General features: G+C 47.4%; 1 protein-coding gene across 6 annotated transcripts in view; it reads left to right on the forward strand.

Moving 5' to 3' along the window:
• The window catches only part of SULF2 (sulfatase 2), a 100,433-nt gene that overhangs the window by 52,654 nt on the left and 27,179 nt on the right, over positions 1-20,600 (forward strand). For 4 of the 6 annotated variants that reach the window (XM_075846926.1, XM_075846930.1, XM_075846927.1 and 1 more), the window contains one exon: positions 12,323-12,541. In XM_075846926.1, coding sequence (XP_075703041.1) covers positions 12,367-12,541 — 175 coding nt within the window. In that variant the 5' untranslated portion in view covers positions 12,323-12,366. Of the gene's footprint in view, positions 1-9,110; positions 9,245-9,279; positions 9,590-12,322; positions 12,542-20,600 lie in introns of those variants that run through there. The other 2 variants (XM_075846931.1, XM_075846929.1) reach the window with 2 other exon arrangements.

Raw genomic sequence — 20,600 nt, forward strand, 5'->3', positions numbered from 1 at the left:
TCTGTGTATTCTTGTATGATCTGCTGTACAGTAGACTTCTTCTCTGTTCTGTATATTCTTGTATGATCTGCTGTACAGTAGACTTCTTCTCTGTTCTGTATATTCTTGTATGATCTGCTGTACAGTAGACTTCTTCTCTGTGCTGTGTATTCTTGTATGATCTGCTGTACAGTAGACTTCTTCTCTGTGCTGTATATTGTATGATCTGCTGTACAGTAGACTTCTTCTCTGTGCTGTATATTCTTGTATGATCTGCTGTACAGTAGACTTCTTCTCTGTGCTGTGTATTCTTGTATGATCTGCTGTACAGTAGACTTCTTCTCTGTTCTGTATATTGTATGATCTGCTGTACAGTAGACTTCTTCTCTGTGCTGTATATTGTATGATCTGCTGTACAGTAGACTTCTTCTCTGTGCTGTGCATTCTTGTATGATCTGCTGTACAGTAGACTTCTTCTCTGTGCTGTATATTCTTGTATGATCTGCTGTACAGTAGACTTCTTCTCTGTTCTGTGTATTCTTGTATGATCTGCTGTACAGTAGACTTCTTCTCTGTGCTGTATATTCTTGTATGATCTGCTGTACAGTAGACTTCTTCTCTGTGCTGTGTATTCTTGTATGATCTGCTGTACAGTAGACTTCTTCTCTGTGCTGTATATTCTTGTATGATCTGCTGTACAGTAGACTTCTTCTCTGTTCTGTGTATTCTTGTATGATCTGCCGTACAGTAGACTTCTTCTCTGTGCTGTATATTCTTGTATGATCTGCTGTACAGTAGACTTCTTCTCTGTGCTGTATATTCTTGTATGATCTGCTGTACAGTAGACTTCTTCTCTGGTCTGTATATTGTATGATCTGCTGTACAGTAGACTTCTTCTCTGTTCTGTATATTCTTGTATGATCTGCTGTACAGTAGACTTCTTCTCTGGTCTGTATATTGTATGATCTGCTGTACAGTAGACTTCTTCTCTGTGCTGTGTATTCTTGTATGATCTGCTGTACAGTAGACTTCTCTGTGCTGTATATTGTATGATCTGCTGTACAGTAGACTTCTTCTCTGTTCTGTGTATTCTTGTATGATCTGCTGTACAGTAGACTTCTTCTCTGTGCTGTATATTCTTGTATGATCTGATGTACAGTAGACTTCTTCTCTGGTCTGTATATTGTATGATCTGCTGTACAGTAGACTTCTTCTCTGTTCTGTATATTGTATGATCTGCTGTACTGTAGACTTCTTCTCTGTGCTTTGTATTCTTGTATGATCTGCTGTACAGTAGACTTCTTCTCTGTGCTGTATATTCTTGTATGATCTGCTGTACAGTAGACTTCTTCTCTGTTCTGTATATTCTTGTATGATCTGCTGTACAGTAGACTTCTCTGTTCTGTGTATTCTTGTATGATCTGCTGTACAGTAGACTTCTTCTCTGTGCTGTATATTCTTGTATGATCTGCTGTACAGTAGACTTCTTCTCTGTGCTGTATATTCTTGTATGATCTGATGTACAGTAGACTTCTTCTCTGTGCTGTATATTGTATGATCTGCTGTACAGTAGACTTCTTCTCTGTGCTGTGTATTCTTGTATGATCTGCTGTACAGTAGACTTCTTCTCTGTTCTGTATATTCTTGTATGATCTGCTGTACAGTAGACTTCTTCTCTGTGCTGTATATTCTTGTATGATCTGCTGTACAGTAGACTTCTTCTCTGTGCTGTATATTGTATGATCTGCTGTACAGTAGACTTCTTCTCTGTGCTGTATATTCTTGTATGATCTGCTGTACAGTAGACTTCTTCTCTGTTCTGTGTATTCTTGTATGATCTGCTGTACAGTAGACTTCTTCTCTGTGCTGTATATTCTTGTATGATATGCTGTACAGTAGACTTCTCTGTTCGGTATATTCTTGTATGATCTGCTGTACAGTAGACTTCTTCTCTGTGCTGTATATTCTTGTAAGATCTGCTGTACAGTAGACTTCTTCTCTGGTCTGTATATTGTATGATCTGCTGTACAGTAGACTTCTCTGTTCTGTATATTCTTGTATTATCTGCTGTACAGTAGACTTCTTCTCTGGTTTGTATATTCTTGTAAGATCTGCTGTACAGTAGACTTCTTCTCTGGTCTGTATATTGTATGATCTGCTGTACAGTAGACTTCTCTGTTCTGTATATTCTTGTATTATCTGCTGTACAGTAGACTTCTTCTCTGGTTTGTATATTTTTGTATGATCTGCTGTACAGTAGACTTCTTCTCTGTTCTGTGTATTCTTGTATGATCTGCTGTACAGTAGACTTCTTCTCTGTTCTGTGTATTCTTGTATGATCTGCTGTACAGTAGACTACTTCTCTGTGCTTTGTATTCTTGTATGATCTGCTGTACAGTAGACTTCTCTGTGCTGTATATTGTATGATCTGCTGTACAGTAGACTTCTTCTCTGTTCTGTATATTCTTGTATGATCTGCTGTACAGTAGACTTCTTCTCTGTGCTGTATATTCTTGTATGATCTGCTGTACAGTAGACTTCTTCTCTGTTCTGTGTATTCTTGTATGATCTGCCGTACAGTAGACTTCTTCTCTGTGCTGTATATTCTTGTATGATATGCTGTACAGTAGACTTCTCTGTTCTGTATATTCTTGTATGATCTGCTGTACAGTAGACTTCTTCTCTGTGCTGTATATTCTTGTATGATCTGCTGTACAGTAGACTTCTCTGTTCTGTATATTCTTGTATGATCTGCTGTACAGTAGACTTCTTCTCTGTTCTGTGTATTCTTGTATGATCTGCTGTACAGTAGACTTCTTCTCTGGTCTGTATATTGTATGATCTGCTGTACAGTAGACTTCTTCTCTGTGCTGTATATTGTATGATCTGCTGTACAGTAGACTTCTTCTCTGTGCTGTATATTGTATGATCTGCTGTACAGTAGACTTCTTCTCTGTTCTGTGTATTCTTGTATGATCTGCCGTACAGTAGACTTCTTCTCTGTGCTGTATATTCTTGTATGATATGCTGTACAGTAGACTTCTCTGTTCTGTATATTCTTGTATGATCTGCTGTACAGTAGACTTCTTCTCTGGTTTGTATATTCTTGTATGATCTGCTGTACAGTAGACTTCTTCTCTGTTCTGTATATTCTTGTATGATTTGCTGTACAGTAGACTTCTCTGTTCTGTGTATTCTTGTATGATCTGCTGTACAGTAGACTTCTTCTCTGTTCTGTATATTCTTGTATGATCTGCTGTACAGTAGACTTCTTCTCTGCTGTATATTGTATGATCTGCTGTACAGTAGACTTCTTCTCTGTGCTGTATATTCTTGTATGATCTGCTGTACAGTAGACTTCTTCTCTGTGCTGTATATTGTATGATCTGCTGTACAGTAGACTTCTTCTCTGTTCTGTGTATTCTTGTATGATCTGCTGTACAGTAGACTTCTTCTCTGTTCTGTTTATTCTTGTATGATCTGCTGTACAGTAGACTTCTTCTCTGTGCTGTATATTCTTGTATGATCTGCTGTACAGTAGACTTCTTCTCTGGTCTGTATATTCTTGTATGATCTGCTGTACAGTAGACTTCTTCTCTGTTCTGTGTATTCTTGTATGATCTGCTGTACTGTAGACTTCTTCTCTGGTCTGTATATTGTATGATCTGCTGTACAGTAGACTTCTTCTCTGTTCTGTGTATTCTTGTATGATCTGCTGTACAGTAGACTTCTTCTCTGTGCTGTATATTCTTGTATGATCTGCTGTACAGTAGACTTCTTCTCTGGTCTGTATATTGTATGATCTGCTGTATAGTAGACTTCTTCTCTGTGCTGTATATTGTATGATCTGCTGTACAGTAGACTTCTTCTCTGTGCTGTATATTCTTGTATGATCTGCTGTACTGTAGACTTCTTCTCTGGTCTGTATATTGTATGATCTGCTGTACAGTAGACTTCTTCTCTGGTCTGTATATTCTTGTATGATCTGCTGTACAGTAGACTTCTTCTCTGTGCTGTATATTGTATGATCTGCTGTACAGTAGACTTCTTCTCTGTTCTGTGTATTCTTGTATGATCTGCTGTACAGTAGACTTCTTCTCTGGTCTGTATATTGTATGATCTGCTGTACAGTAGACTTCTTCTCTGTTCTGTGTATTCTTGTATGATCTGCTGTACAGTAGACTTCTTCTCTGGTCTGTATATTGTATGATCTGCTGTACAGTAGACTTCTTCTCTGTGCTGTATATTCTTGTATGATCTGCTGTACAGTAGACTTCTTCTCTGTGCTGTGTATTCTTGTATGATCTGCTGTACAGTAGACTTCTTCTCTGTTCTGTATATTCTTGTATGATCTGCTGTACAGTAGACTTCTTCTCTGTGCTGTATATTCTTGTATGATCTGCTGTACAGTAGACTTCTTCTCTGTGCTGTATATTCTTGTATGATCTGCTGTACAGTAGACTTCTTCTCTGTGCTGTATATTGTATGATCTGCTGTACAGTAGACTTCTTCTCTGTGCTGTATATTCTTGTATGATCTGCTGTACAGTAGACTTCTTCTCTGTTCTGTATATTCTTGTATGATCTGCTGTACAGTAGACTTCTTCTCTGTTCTGTATATTCTTGTATGATCTGCTGTACAGTAGACTTCTTCTCTGTGCTGTATATTCTTGTATGATCTGCTGTACAGTAGACTTCTTCTCTGTGCTGTATATTCTTGTATGATCTGCTGTACAGTAGACTTCTTCTCTGTTCTGTATATTCTTGTATGATCTGCTGTACAGTAGACTTCTTCTCTGTGCTGTATATTCTTGTATGATCTGCTGTACAGTAGACTTCTTCTCTGTGCTGTATATTGTATGATCTGCTGTACAGTAGACTTCTTCTCTGTGCTGTATATTGTATGATCTGCTGTACAGTAGACTTCTTCTCTGTGCTGTATATTCTTGTATGATCTGCTATACAGTAGACTTCTTCTCTGTTCTGTATATTCTTGTATGATCTGCTGTACAGTAGACTTCTTCTCTGTGCTGTATATTGTATGATCTGCTGTACAGTAGACTTCTTCTCTGTGCTGTATATTCTTGTATGATCTGCTGTACAGTAGACTTCTTCTCTGTTCTGTATATTCTTGTATGATCTGCTGTACAGTAGACTTCTTCTCTGTGCTGTATATTGTATGATCTGCTGTACAGTAGACTTCTCTGTGCTGTATATTCTTGTATGATCTGCTGTACAGTAGACTTCTTCTCTGTGCTGTATATTCTTGTATGATCTGCTGTACAGTAGACTTCTTCTCTGTTCTGTATTCTTGTATGATCTGCTGTACAGTAGACTTCTTCTCTGTGCTGTATATTCTTGTATGATCTGCTGTACAGTAGACTTCTTCTCTGTGCTGTATATTCTTGTATGATCTGCTGTACAGTAGACTTCTTCTCTGTGCTGTATATTGTATGATCTGCTGTACAGTAGACTTCTCTGTGCTGTATATTGTATGATCTGCTGTACAGTAGACTTCTTCTCTGTGCTGTGTATTCTTGTATGATCTGCTGTACAGTAGACTTCTCTGTGCTGTATATTGTATGATCTGCTGTACAGTAGACTTCTTCTCTGTGCTGTATATTCTTGTATGATCTGCTGTACAGTAGACTTCTTCTCTGTGCTGTATATTGTATGATCTGCTGTACAGTAGACTTCTTCTCTGTGCTGTATATTCTTGTATGATCTGCTGTACAGTAGACTTCTTCTCTGTGCTGTGTATTCTTGTATGATCTGCTGTACAGTAGACTTCTTCTCTGTTCTGTATATTCTTGTATGATCTGCTGTACAGTAGACTTCTTCTCTGTGCTGTATATTGTATGATCTGCTGTACAGTAGACTTCTTCTCTGTGCTGTATATTGTATGATCTGCTGTACAGTAGACTTCTTCTCTGTGCTGTATATTCTTGTATGATCTGCTGTACAGTAGACTTCTTCTCTGTGCTGTATATTGTATGATCTGCTGTACAGTAGACTTCTTCTCTGTTCTGTATATTCTTGTATGATCTGCTGTACAGTAGACTTCTTCTCTGGTCTGTATATTGTATGATCTGCTGTACAGTAGACTTCTTCTCTGTTCTGTATATTGTATGATCTGCTGTACAGTAGACTTCTTCTCTGTGCTGTATATTGTATGATCTGCTGTACAGTAGACTTCTTCTCTGTTCTGTATATTCTTGTATGATCTGCTGTACAGTAGACTTCTTCTCTGTGCTGTATATTGTATGATCTGCTGTACAGTAGTCTTATGAATTTGATCAATGATCCTTTTCTTTTTTGATCATATGAAGCGGTCGTCATTCTTCACATGGGAGCAGTAATTGCTCTGTAGGCATCTGGGACTGTGGTGGGTTGTCTGGTCTGCCGGTGGTGGCTCCTCATCTCTTGTGGGGTTCCTGCTGCAGCATGGACTGACAGGTGGAGTATTCCCACTGAACCTAGAGGCCACCCTTCCTGTCACATCCTATTTACCGGCTCGTGTGCCTGCAGTAACGGAGATGGATGTCTTCAGACCCTGGTGCCGGGTGGGGGTGGGGGGGGGTTGCGTAACATTAATATTAACTGCGGCTCAAGCGGACATTTTTATCACCTCTTCATTCCTTCATATGGTTTACTGCCAGGGAGGGATTACAAAGAACCGAGCGGCCCAAAGTATCTCCCCATTGCTCCTAATAATATGTGAGGGGGGTGGAGAGTCCACACTGTGGGGTTCCTGCCGGTAGACGAGCGCCGTTTGATGTAGCACGCCGGTTGTCACCCGATTATGTTTACATGGAGCTATAATTGTACTGTATGGAGACGATTATTACGATCACTCGGTCCCCATCAATTGTGGGCAGAACATTCCCGTTTCACACGAGGAGACGCGCTGCCGACAACGAAGGCTTTTACTTCCCTATAAAAGATCTGATCAGCTGACGGACGAGCGTCTTCTCACTTGTCGGCTGATCGCTGGGATCTTTTACATGGGACGATGATCCAGAACAAGCTGAACTAATACTCTAAGGAGGCAGCCGAGATGATGACTGATCCTCCGTTACATGTCAGGTCTTATACTCCATTCACCTTTGAACTCTGCATGCTGCCATGTAGCGGAACAGCTCTGCTCTAACTGTATAATTCTCCTCTGAGCCCCCACAATGCACTGTTCTCTGGTAACGGGAAACCAGCAGAATTGTGACTGCAGCTCTGCATGTGACTAGAGTATACAATACATTGTAACGACAGAATTGTGACTGCAGCTCGGTATGTGACTAGAGTGTAAGACCTGATGTAATTCAGAATCTGTACAGGGCAGATGATTTATAGGATTGACGTTCTGCGCAGATGTCCGTCGCTTGCGTTTGGAGTCGGACACTTTCCCCGTGTTACGTGTGACGACCGCTCATGTCTGATCAGTATTTTCATCAACGGAAGCTGCGCTCATTAGTTGCAGAATTGAGGAAGTTCTCTGGGCCGCACACCCTTCCTGTTGCAGTCTAACCTCAATTAGCGTTTCCCATATTTATACTCTCCAATCCCAGGATGCACTGCAAGCCGATAATAGCGAACACGGCCTTACGATGTGTACAGGAGAGGGGCTCTAACTGGGTGGAGATCCCCTGATTGATGTGGCAGGTAATGTTGTGTGCCGTGTGGCCCTCGTCTCCAGGGCCGGACTATAGAGAACAAAGGGGGAAAATGCCTGGAGCCTCCACCATGTATTACCCCACCACCGGCCTCTAGAGGATCCAATGCAGTCTCTTAGTGCACATCTTTGATGTACGACTTGTGATGTGGACATTGTGTAGCTCTGGTAGGCAGCGTATGGAGTATTACAGCACCGTTCATGTATTATAATAGGCAGCATGGCCACAGTGTGGTAGTATTAATGTATGCACTGTTTGTGTCGCAGTACTAGGTTACTGTATGGCGGTGGTTGGGCGCCGTGTGGCGGAGGTTGGGCGCCGTGTGGCGGAGGTTGGGCGCCGTGTGGCGCAGGTTGGGCGCCGTGTGGCGGAGGTTGGGCGCCGTGTGTCGGAGGTTGGGCGCCTTGTGGCGGAGGTTGGGCGCCTTGTGGCGGAGGTTGGGCGCCTTGTGGCGGAGGTTGGGCGCCACGTGGCGGTGGTTGGGCGCCGCGTGGCGGTGGTTGGGCGCTGTGTGGCGGTGGTTGGGCGCTGTGTGGCGGAGGTTGGGTGCTGTGTGGCGGTTTTATTTGCACACTCCGTGGGGCTGTTACTACTGCACATTTTGGGTGATTGTTGAGCTCTTCTTTGTAATGTTGAATCTACTGTAGCTTTAAAATTTTCAGGGGCCTCCTCAGACCTTGATCGGGCTCCACTTCTCTCCGTTTCTGCCACTTCTCTCTGGTTCTGGAACGATTTTCTACTTGTGACTCCATCTTGAAGGAATTAAGTAAGAGAAGTGTTGCATCGATTGCAGTCACGTGATGCCTCTTTTTCTGTCCGCTGGGACGGCGCCACTAATTTTCCACCGTTTCAGGGTTGTTTTAGTGCTTTTCCTCCCGTGGACAGAGCGCCTGTGAACTGCGCAGGAATCCATTGCCTTGTCCTTATTACATTCATTATTTTTCTGGGCTTTTCTCCAGGCAGACAAAGGCGAGGCCGACATATTAAAAACGTCATCATTTCACTTTTGTGTCCAACTTTGAGCCGACCCAAACTCTAAAAAAAAACTAAAAAACTCTCACCCCCCCCCCCGAGGCCTGAACAGCCATGAGAGCAGCGGCCATTACTGCACCGTAGAGAGGAAGGGGTCAGTCCCGTCCCCCCCCAACCAGACCCAGAGAGCAGCCCCCGTCTCAAGATCTATAGAAGGAGCCATGAATTCTGCACTGGTCCAGAGGGGTCCGGTCATCTGTCCACAAGCCCCCGCTGCTGGGACCCCGCCTGCGCCCTGTGCAGGAAATCACTTTAAACCTTGTACAACCAGTTACGTGTGAGGGGCTGATACTTGTCATGTGGGGGATCGGAGGGTGGAGGACGTTGTTCTATGTTCCGTGATTACTCCGGTTCTTGTTCTAATATCACATCTTCTTGAGACCTGTATACAGGGATGTCTGGAGGGGGGCAGATACTTTTTGGCAGGGCTCCCTCACTGTCCGCGGTTTGGCTCCTGGCACTTGGTGCGGTTGTTGATTCTGTTGGAGCCTCGGCCGGTTTGTCGTCACCACACAGGAGCGGGGATTGAGGAGGGGACCCAATAATATTCAGCTGTCAGATTGTGAGGTATGGCTGCTACCCAGCGACTGCGGCGATCTTCACAACGCACCCGCCGGGCCGGAGAATAGCAGCAAAGAGCTGTAAATCTATGGAGTATTGGGAGCAGAACGTCGGAATAATGGCGGCTAATAATCCATAGCAGACGCAGGCGGTGCCGTACAGCGACCATGAATGAAGCCAATTAATGAGGGATTAGGAGGAAATGTCAGCAGGGGGATTATTCACTGTGTTCAGAAGAAAACCTCGTACCTCCAGCCAGGACGGGGCGGCCATGTTCCTGCCTCCTGAGAGGCCGCATGTAAAATACATCAACTCGCCAGCGGAGGAACAGTCACCCGCCATCATGTAACGGTGCGACTCGCTGCCACTGCCTCAATGGGATTATTACTCTGCTCCCGGGAACCCCCACTGTTCACTACTGCACTCTCTCTGCGTCTCTCTCTCTCTCTCTGCGTCTCTCTCTCTCTCTCTGCGTCTCTCACTCTCTCTCTGCGTCTCTCTCTCTCACTCTCTCTCTGCGTGTCTCTTTCGTTCTCTCTCTCTGCGTGTCTCTCTCGTTCTCTCTCTCTGCGTGTCTCTCTCGTTCTCTCTCTCTCTGCGTGTCTCTCTCGTTCTCTCTCTCTCTCTGCGTGTCTCTCTCGTTCTCTCTCTCTGCGTGTCTCTCTCGTTCTCTCTCTCTGCGTGTCTCTCTCGTTCTCTCTCTCTGCGTGTCTCTCTCGTTCTCTCTCTCTGCGTGTCTCTTTCGTTCTCTCTCTCTGCGTGTCTCTCTCGTTCTCTCTCTCTCTGCGTGTCTCTCGTTCTCTCTCTGCGTGTCTCTCTCGTTCTCTCTCTGCGTGTCTCTCTCGTTCTCTCTCTCTGCGTCTCTCTCGTTCTCTCTCTGCGTCTCTCTCGTTCTCTCTCTCTGCGTCTCACTCTCTCTCTGTGTCTCTCACTCACTCTCTCTGCATCTCTCACTCTCTCTCTCTGCGTCTCTCTCTCTCTCTCTGCGTCTCTCTCTCTCTCTCTGCGTCTCTCACTCTCTCTCTGCGTCTCTCTCTCTCACTCTCTCTCTGCGTGTCTCTTTCGTTCTCTCTCTCTGCGTGTCTCTCTCGTTCTCTCTCTCTGCGTGTCTCTCTCGTTCTCTCTCTCTCTGCGTGTCTCTCTCGTTCTCTCTCTCTCTGCGTGTCTCTCTCGTTCTCTCTCTCTCTCTGCGTGTCTCTCTCGTTCTCTCTCTCTGCGTGTCTCTCTCGTTCTCTCTCTCTGCGTGTCTCTCTCGTTCTCTCTCTCTGCGTGTCTCTCTCGTTCTCTCTCTCTGCGTGTCTCTTTCGTTCTCTCTCTCTGCGTGTCTCTCTCGTTCTCTCTCTCTCTGCGTGTCTCTCGTTCTCTCTCTGCGTGTCTCTCTCGTTCTCTCTCTGCGTGTCTCTCTCGTTCTCTCTCTCTGCGTCTCTCTCGTTCTCTCTCTGCGTCTCTCTCGTTCTCTCTCTCTGCGTCTCACTCTCTCTCTGTGTCTCTCACTCACTCTCTCTGCATCTCTCACTCTCTCTCTCTGCGTCTCTCACTCTCTCTCTCTGCGTCTCTCACTCTCTCTCTCTGCGTCTCTCACTCTCTCTCTCTGCGTCTCTCTCTCTCTCTGCGTTTCTCTCTCTGCGTCTCTCACTCTCTCTCTGCGTCTCTCACTCTCTCTGCGTCTCTATATCTCTCTCTCTGCGTCTCTCTCTCTCTGCGTCTCTCTCTCTCTCTGCGTCTCTCTCTCTCTCTGCGTCTCTCTCTCTCTCTGCGTCTCTCTCTCTCTCTCTGCGTCTCTCTCTCTCTCTCTCTGCGTCTCTCTCTCTCTCTCTCTCTGCGTCTCTCTCTCTCTCTGCGTCTCTCTCTCTCTCTCTGCGTCTCTCTCTCTCTCTCTGCGTCTCTCTCTCTCTCTGCGTCTCTCTCTCTCTCTCTCTCTCTCTGCGTCTCTCTCTCTCTCTCTGCGTCTCACTCTCTCTCTCTCTCTGCGTCTCTCTCTCTCTGCGTCTCTCTCTCTCTCTCTCTGCGTCTCTCTCTCTCTGCGTCTCTCACTTTCTCTCTCTGCGTCTCTCTCTCTCTCTCTGCCTCTCTCTCTGCGTCTCTCACTCTCTCTCTCTGCGTCTCTCTCTCTGCGTCTCTCACTCTCTCTCTCTGCGTCTCACTCTCTCTCTGCGTCTCTATCTCTCTCTGCGTCTCTCTCTCTCTCTCTCTCTCTGCGTCTCACTCTCTCTCTCTGCGTCTCTCTCTCTCTGCGTCTCTCTCTCTCTCTCTCTGCGTCTCTCTCTCTCTCTTTCTCTCTCTCTCTGCGTCTCTCTCTCTGCGTCTCTCACTCTCTCTCTCTGCGTCTCTCTCTCTCTCTGCGTCTCTCTCTCTCTCTGCGTCTCTCTCTCTCTCTCTGCGTCTCTCTATCTCTCTCTCTGCGTCTCTCACTCTCTCTGCGTCTCTCTCTCTCTCTCTCTGCGTCTCTCTCTCTCTCTCTGCGTCTCTCTCTCTCTGCGTCTCTCTCTCTCTCTCTGCGTCTCTATCTCTCTCTGCGTCTCTCTCTCTCTCTGCGTCTCTCTCTCTCTCTGCGTCTCTCTCTCTCTCTCTCTCTGCGTCTCTCTCTCTCTCTCTGCGTCTCACTCTCTCTCTCTGCGTCTCACTCTCTCTCTCTGCGTCTCTCTTGTTTCTCTCTCTCTCTCTCTCGGTGACATAAGGGGGGGGGGGTAATTCTCTCTCCACCGAGAAGCGTGTTACGTTTTGTTTTTTATATCGCCGCTCTCCTGTGCAATAACTAAGAATAATGATTTCATGTTCGATCTGCTTTACTTGCCTTGAGCTGGATCATGCTTTATACTCCAGTCACATCCAGAGCAGCATGAAGAGTTCTACTAGTTTCCCGTTACCAGAGAACAGTGCATCGTGGGAGCTCAAATGAGAATGACACTAGATGTTAGGTGACATGACGGTCTGTTTGCAAGCTCTGGATGTGAATGGAGTATAAGTTTTCATGTCAAGCATGTGATGTAACATCTGAGCTCTTCCCATAATGCACTTCTCTCTGCTAACCGCAGAATTATGGATGCAAACAGCATTGTCATTAACCCTTTGCTTTCTTTGCAGAACGTGTGACCACAGACGCAAAGACGTGACCTCATCATCCCGCGATGGCGCAGCAGATTGTCCTGCTCAGCCTGTTATTGGCGACTGTCCTGCCAGTGATTGAGGGAAGCCTCCCCTTCCTGTCCAAACAGCGATTCAAGGGACGAATCCAGAGGGACCGCAGGAATATCCGTCCAAACATCATCCTTGTACTGACTGACGACCAGGATGTGGAGCTGGGTACGTGTCCAAAGAAAGATGGCGTCTGGCGCTGTGTGTAATGCGGGGGAGGGGACCGATACATAGGACGCTCTAGTAGTGTAGAGACATAGATGGCGTCTGGCGCTGTGTGTAATGCGGGGGAGGGGACAGATTCATAGGACGCTCTAGTAGTGTAGAGACATAGATGGCGTCTGGCGCTGTGTGTAATGCGGGGGAGGGGACAGATACATAGGACGCTCTAGTAGTGTAGAGACATAGATGGCGTCTGGCGCTGTGTGTAATGCGGGGGGAGGGGACAGATTCATAGGACGCTCTAGTAGTGTAGAGATATAGATGGCGTCTGGCGCTGTGTGTAATGCGGGGGAGGGGACAGATTCATAGGACACTCTAGTAGTGTAGAGACATAGATGGCGTCTGGCGCTGTGTGTAATGCGGGGGAGGGGACAGATTCATAGGACGCTCTAGTAGTGTAGAGACATAGATGGCGGCCGGCGCTGTGTTATGCGGGGGAGGGGACAGATTCATAGGACGCTCTAGTAGTGTAGAGACATAGATGGCGTCTGGCGCTGTGTGTAATGCGGGGGAGGGGACAGATACATAGGACGCTCTAGTAGTGTAGAGACATAGATGACGTCTGGCGCTGTGTGTAATACGGGGGAGGGGACAGATTCATAGGACGCTCTAGTAGTGTAGAGATATAGATGGTGTCTGGCGCTGTGTGTAATGCGGGGGAGGGGACAGATACATAGGACGCTCTAGTAGTGTAGAGACATAGATGGCGTCTGGCGCTGTGTGTAATGCGGGGGAGGGGACAGATTCATAGGACGCTCTAGTAGTGTAGAGACATAGATGGCGTCTGGCGCTGTGTGTAATGCGGGGGAGGGGACAGATTCATAGGACGCTCTAGTAGTGTAGAGACATAGATGGCGTCTGGCGCTGTGTGTAATGCGGGGGAGGGGACAGATACATAGGACGCTCTAGTAGTGTAGAGACATAGATGGCGTCTGGCGCTGTGTGTAATGCGGGGGGAGGGGACAGATTCATAGGACGCTCTAGTAGTGTAGAGATATAGATGGCGTCTGGCGCTGTGTGTAATGCGGGGGAGGGGACAGATTCATAGGACACTCTAGTAGTGTAGAGACATAGATGGCGTCTGGCGCTGTGTGTAATGCGGGGGAGGGGACAGATTCATAGGACGCTCTAGTAGTGTAGAGACATAGATGGCGGCCGGCGCTGTGTTATGCGGGGGAGGGGACAGATTCATAGGACGCTCTAGTAGTGTAGAGACATAGATGGCGTCTGGCGCTGTGTGTAATGCGGGGGAGGGGACAGATACATAGGACGCTCTAGTAGTGTAGAGACATAGATGACGTCTGGCGCTGTGTGTAATACGGGGGAGGGGACAGATTCATAGGACGCTCTAGTAGTGTAGAGATATAGATGGTGTCTGGCGCTGTGTGTAATGCGGGGGAGGGGACAGATACATAGGACGCTCTAGTAGTGTAGAGACATAGATGGCGTCTGGCGCTGTGTGTAATGCGGGGGAGGGGACAGATACATAGGACGCTCTAGTAGTGTAGAGACATAGATGGCGTCTGGCGCTGTGTGTAATGCGGGGGAGGGGACAGATTCATAGGACGCTCTAGTAGTGTAGAGACATAGATGGCGTCTGGCGCTGTGTGTAATGCGGGGGAGGGGACAGATACATAGGACGCTCTAGTAGTGTAGAGACATAGATGGCGTCTGGCGCTGTGTGTAATGCGGGGGAGGGGACAGATTCATAGGACGCTCTAGTAGTGTAGAGACATAGATGGCGGCCGGCGCTGTGTTATGCGGGGGAGGGGACAGATTCATAGGACGCTCTAGTAGTGTAGAGACATAGATGGTGTCCGGCACGGTGTGTAATGCGGGGGGAGGGGACAGATTCATAGGACGCTCTAGTAGTGTAGAGATATAGATGGCGTCTGGCGCTGTGTGTAATGCGGGGGAGGGGACAGATTCATAGGACACTCTAGTAGTGTAGAGACATAGATGGCGTCTGGCGCTGTGTGTAATGCGGGGGAGGGGACAGATTCATAGGACGCTCTAGTAGTGTAGAGACATAGATGGCGGCCGGCGCTGTGTTATGCGGGGGAGGGGACAGATTCATAGGACGCTCTAGTAGTGTAGAGACATAGATGACGTCTGGCGCTGTGTGTAATACGGGGGAGGGGACAGATTCATAGGACGCTCTAGTAGTGTAGAGATATAGATGGTGTCTGGCGCTGTGTGTAATGCGGGGGAGGGGACAGATACATAGGACGCTCTAGTAGTGTAGAGACATAGATGGCGTCTGGCGCTGTGTGTAATGCGGGGGAGGGGACAGATTCATAGGACGCTCTAGTAGTGTAGAGACATAGATGGCGTCTGGCGCTGTGTGTAATGCGGGGGAGGGGACAGATACATAGGACGCTCTAGTAGTGTAGAGACATAGATGGTGTCTGGCGCTGTGAGTAATGTGGGGGAGGGGACAGATACATAGGACGCTCTAGTAGTGTAGAGACATAGATGGTGTCCGGCGCTGTGTGTAATGCGGGGGAGGGGACAGATACATAGGACGCTCTAGTAGTGTAGAGACATAGATGACGTCTGGCGCTGTGTGTAATGCGGGGGAGGGGACAGATTCATAGGACGCTCTAGTAGTGTAGAGATATAGATGGTGTCTGGCGCTGTGTGTAATGCGGGGAAAGGGACAGATTCATAGGACGCTCTAGTAGTGTAGAGACATAGATGGTGTCTGGCGCTGTGTAATGCGGGGGAGGGGACAGATACATAGGACGCTCTAGTAGTGTAGAGACATAGATGGTGTCCGGCACGGTGTGTAATGCGGGGGGAGGGGACAGATTCATAGGACGCTCTAGTAGTGTAGAGATATAGATGGTGTCTGGCGCTGTGTGTAATGCGGGGGAGGGGACAGATACATAGGACGCTCTAGTAGTGTAGAGACATAGATGGTGTCTGGCGCTGTGTAATGCGGGGGAGGGGACAGATACATAGGACGCTCTAGTAGTGTAGAGACATAGATGGCGTCTGGCGCTGTGTGTAATGCGGGGGAGGAGACAGATACATAGGACGCTCTAGTAGTGTAGAGACATAGATGGTGTCCGGCACGGTGTGTAATGCGGGGGGAGGAGACAGATACATAGGACGCTCTAGTAGTGTAGAGACATAGATGGTGTCCGGCACGGTGTGTAATGCGGGGGGAGGGGACAGATTCATAGGACGCTCTAGTAGTGTAGAGATATAGATGGTGTCTGGCGCTGTGTGTAATGCGGGGGAGGGGACAGATTCATAGGACGCTCTAGTAGTGTAGAGATATAGATGGTGTCTGGCGCTGTGTGTAATGCGGGGGAGGGGACAGATTCATAGGACGCTCTAGTAGTGTAGAGACATAGATGGCGTCTGGCGCTGTGTGTAATGCGGGGGAGGGGACAGATACATAGGACGCTCTAGTAGTGTAGAGACATAGATGGTGTCCGGCGCTGTGTGTAATGCGGGGGAGGAGACAGATACATAGGATGCTCTAGTAGTGTAGAGACATAGATGGTGTCTGGCGCTGTGTGTAATGCGGGGGAGGGGACAGATACATAGGACGCTCTAGTAGTGTAGAGACATAGATGGTGTCCGGCGCTGTGTGTAATGCGGGGGAGGAGACAGATACATAGGACGCTCTAGTAGTGTAGAGACATAGATGACGTCTGGCGCTGTGTGTAATGCGGGGGAGGGGACAGATACATAGGACGCTCTAGTAGTGTAGAGACATAGATGGTGTCCGGCACGGTGTGTAATGCGGGGGGAGGGGACAGATTCATAGGACGCTCTAGTAGTGTAGAGATATAGATGGCGTCTGGCGCTGTGTGTAATGCGGGGGAGGGGACAGATTCATAGGACACTCTAGTAGTGTAGAGACATAGATGGCGTCTGGCGCTGTGTGTAATGCGGGGGAGGGGACAGATTCATAGGACGCTCTAGTAGTGTAGACACATAGATGGCGGCCGGCGCTGTGTTATGCGGGGGAGGGGACAGATTCATAGGACGCTCTAGTAGTGTAGAGACATAGATGGCGTCTGGCGCTGTGTGTAATGCGGGGGAGGGGACAGATACATAGGACGCTCTAGTAGTGTAGACATATAGATGGTGTCTGGCGCTGTGTGTAATGCGGGGGAGGGGACAGATACATAGGACGCTCTAGTAGGGTAGAGACATAGATGGCGTCTGGCGCTGTGTGTAATGCGGGGGAGGGGACAGATTCATAGGACGCTCTAGTAGTGTAGAGACATAGATGGCGTCTGGCGCTGTGTGTAATGCGGGGGAGGGGACAGATTCATAGGACGCTCTAGTAGTGTAGAGACATAGATGGCGGCCGGCGCTGTGTTATGCGGGGGAGAGGACAGATTCATAGGACGCTCTAGTAGTGTAGAGACATAGATGGTGTCTGGCGCTGTGTGTAATGAGCGGGAGGGGACAGATACATAGGACGCTCTAGTAGTGTAGAGACATAGATGGTGTCTGGCGCTGTGTAATGCGGGGGGAGGGGACAGATTCATAGGACGCTCTAGTAGTGTAGAGACATAGATGGCGTCTGGCGCTGTGTGTAACGCGGGGGAGGGGACAGATTCATAGGACGCTCTAGTAGTGTAGAGACATAGATGGTGTCTGGCGCTGTGTAATGCGGGGGGAGGGGACAGATACATAGGACGCTCTAGTAGTGTAGAGACATAGATGGCGTCTGGCGCTGTGTGTAATGCGGGGGAGGGGACAGATTCATAGGACGCTCTAGTAGTGTAGAGATATAGATGGTGTCTGGCGCTGTGTGTAATGCGGGGGAGGGGACAGATACATGGGACGCTCTAGTAGTGTAGAGACATAGATGGTGTCTGGCGCTGTGTAATGCGGGGGGAGGGGACAGATACATAGGACGCTCTAGTAGTGTAGAGACATAGATGGCGTCTGGCGCTGTGTGTAATGCGGGGGAGGGGACAGATTCATAGGACGCTCTAGTAGTGTAGAGACATAGATGGCGTCTGGCGCTGTGTGTAATGCGGGGGAGGGGACAGATTCATAGGACGCTCTAGTAGTGTAGAGACATAGATGGTGTCTGGCGCTGTGTAATGCGGGGGAGGGGACAGATGCATAGGACGCTCTAGTAGTGTAGAGACATAGATGGCGTCTGGCGCTGTGTAATGCGGGGGGAGGGGACAGATACATAGGATGCTCTAGTAGTGTAGAGACATAGATGGCGTCTGGCGCTGTGTGTAATGCGGGGGAGGGGACAGATTCATAGGACGCTCTAGTAGTGTAGAGACATAGATGGCGTCTGGCGCTGTGTAATGCGGGGGAGGGGACAGATGCATAGGACGCTCTAGTAGTGTAGAGACATAGATGGCGTCTGGCGCTGTGTAATGCGGGGGGAGGGGACAGATACATAGGATGCTCTAGTAGTGTAGAGACATAGATGGCGTCTGGCGCTGTGTGTAATGCGGGGGAGGGGACAGATTCATAGGACGCTCTAGTAGTGTAGAGACAGATGGCGTCTGGCGCTGTGTGTAATGCGGGGGAGTGGACAGATACATAGGACGCTCTAGTAGTGTAGAGACATAGATGGCGTCTGGCGCTGTGTGTAATGCGGGGGAGGGGACAGATTCATAGGACGCTCTAGTAGTGTAGAGATATAGATGGTGTCTGGCGCTGTGTGTAATGCGGGGGAGGGGACAGATACATAGGACGCTCTCGTAGTGTCGAGACATAGATGGCGTCTGGCGCTGTGTGTAATGCGGGGGAGGGGACAGATACATAGGACGCTCTAGTAGTGTAGAGACATAGATGGTGTCCGGCACGGTGTGTAATGCGGGGGGAGGGGACAGATTCATAGGACGCTCTAGTAGTGTAGAGACATAGATGGCGTCTGGCGCTGTGTGTAATGCGGGGGAGGGGACAGATTCAAGGACGCTCTAGTAGTGTAGAGATATAGATGGTGTCTGGCGCTGTGTGTAATGCGGGGGAGAGGATAGATTCATAGGACGCTCTAGTAGTGTAGAGACATAGATGGCGTCTGGCGCTGTGTGTAATGAGCGGGAGGGGACAGATACATAGGACGCTCTAGTAGTGTAGAGACATAGATGGCGGCCGGCGCTGTTTTATGCGGGGGAGAGGACAGATTCATAGGACGCTCTAGTAGTGTAGAGACATAGATGGTGTCTGGCGCTGTGTGTAATGAGCGGGAGGGGACAGATACATAGGACGCTCTAGTAGTGTAGAGACATAGATGGCGGCCGGCGCTGTGTTATGCGGGGGAGGGGACAGATTCATAGGACGCTCTAGTAGTGTAGAGGCATAGATGGTGTCTGGCGCTGTGTGTAATGAGCGGGAGGGGACAGATACATAGGACGCTCTAGTAGTGTAGAGACATAGATGGTGTCTGGCGCTGTGTGTAATGCGGGGGAGGGGACAGATACATAGGACGCTCTAGTAGTGTAGAGACATAGATGGTGTCCGGCACTGTGTAATGCGGGGGAGGGGACAGATTCATAGGACACTCTAGTAGTGTAGAGACATAGATGGTGTCCGGCACTGTGTAATGCGGGGGAGGGGACAGATACATAGGACGCTCTAGTAGTGTAGAGACATAGAGGGCGTTCGGCGCTGTGGCATTGGAGGCTGCGCTTGTTGCTGTACAGCTGCGTCCTGTCTCTTTGTACATAGATTATAAGAAGCCGCAGGTGTCGGGAGGTGATTGTCGCTGGCGTTCTGCTCGGTGTCATTTCCTGTCACTAATATCCACGCAGAGTGACAAATCTCAGGAAGTTCAGCTCTTAGATTTGCAGAGCAGCAGATTATCCCCTGCGTCTGGAATCCATCAGAAGCGCTCGTGCCGCTGCATGCATTAACTGCCAGTTAGTGAGCCATTAAATCCCCCGACACGTGCGTCTACATCGACTTGTCAGATCCGCTCACACCAGTGACGCCGCCTCCACGTTCATTATGTGGAGCTGACATTAGGGTCATTTCATTCTTCAATTAGATAGATTGTTCAGTCTCTACCCCGGGGACCATTTATTATTCTGCTCATCCCGAAAACGTCTCCAAAATGTAAACAACCAGCAGCGAAAACGTCTCATCAAGGTATCAAGATGTAGACGAGAGGAAAAAGATAAAATAATATAATTATAATAATAATGTGTAGACGAGAGGAAGAGAATAATATAATAATGTATGAAGGTGAAGACGAGAGGGAGAAGAGAATAATATAATAATGTATGAAGGTGTAGACGAGAGGAAGAAGAGAATAATATAATAATGTATGAAGGTGTAGACGAGAGGAAGAAGAGAATAATATAATGTATGAAGGTGTAGACGAGAGGAAGAAGAGAATAATATAATAATGTATGAAGGTGTAGACGAGAGGAAGAAGAGAATAATATAATGTATGAAGGTGTAGACAAGAGGAAGAAGAGAATAATATAATAATGTATGAAGGTGTGGACGAGAGGAAGAAAAGAATAATATAATGTATGAAGGTGAGGAAGAAGAGAATAATATAATAATGTATGAAGGTGTAGACGAGAGGGAGAAGAGAATAATATAATGTATGAAGGTGTAGACGAGAGGAAGAGAATAATATAATGTATGAAGGTGTAGACGAGAGGAAGAAGAGAATAATATAAATTATGAAGGTGTAGACGAGAGGAAGAAGAGAATAATATAATAATGTATGAAGGTGTAGACGAGAGGGAGAAGAGAATAATATAATAATGTATGAAGGTGTAGGCGAGAGGAAGAAGAGAATAATATAATGTATGAAGGTGTAGACGAGAGGAAGAAGAGAATACTATAATGTATGAAGGTGTAGACGAGAGGAAGAAGAGAATAATATAATGTATGAAGGTGTAGACGAGAGGAAGAAGAGAATAATATAATGTATGAAGGTGTGGACGAGAGGAAGAAGAGAATAATATAATGTATGAAGGTGTAGACGAGAGGAAGAAGAGAATAATATAATGTATGAAGGTGTGGACGAGAGGAAGAAGAGAATAATATA

Source organism: Rhinoderma darwinii, chromosome 13 (assembly GCF_050947455.1).
Source record: "Rhinoderma darwinii isolate aRhiDar2 chromosome 13, aRhiDar2.hap1, whole genome shotgun sequence".
Taxonomy (NCBI): Eukaryota; Metazoa; Chordata; class Amphibia; order Anura; family Rhinodermatidae; genus Rhinoderma; species Rhinoderma darwinii.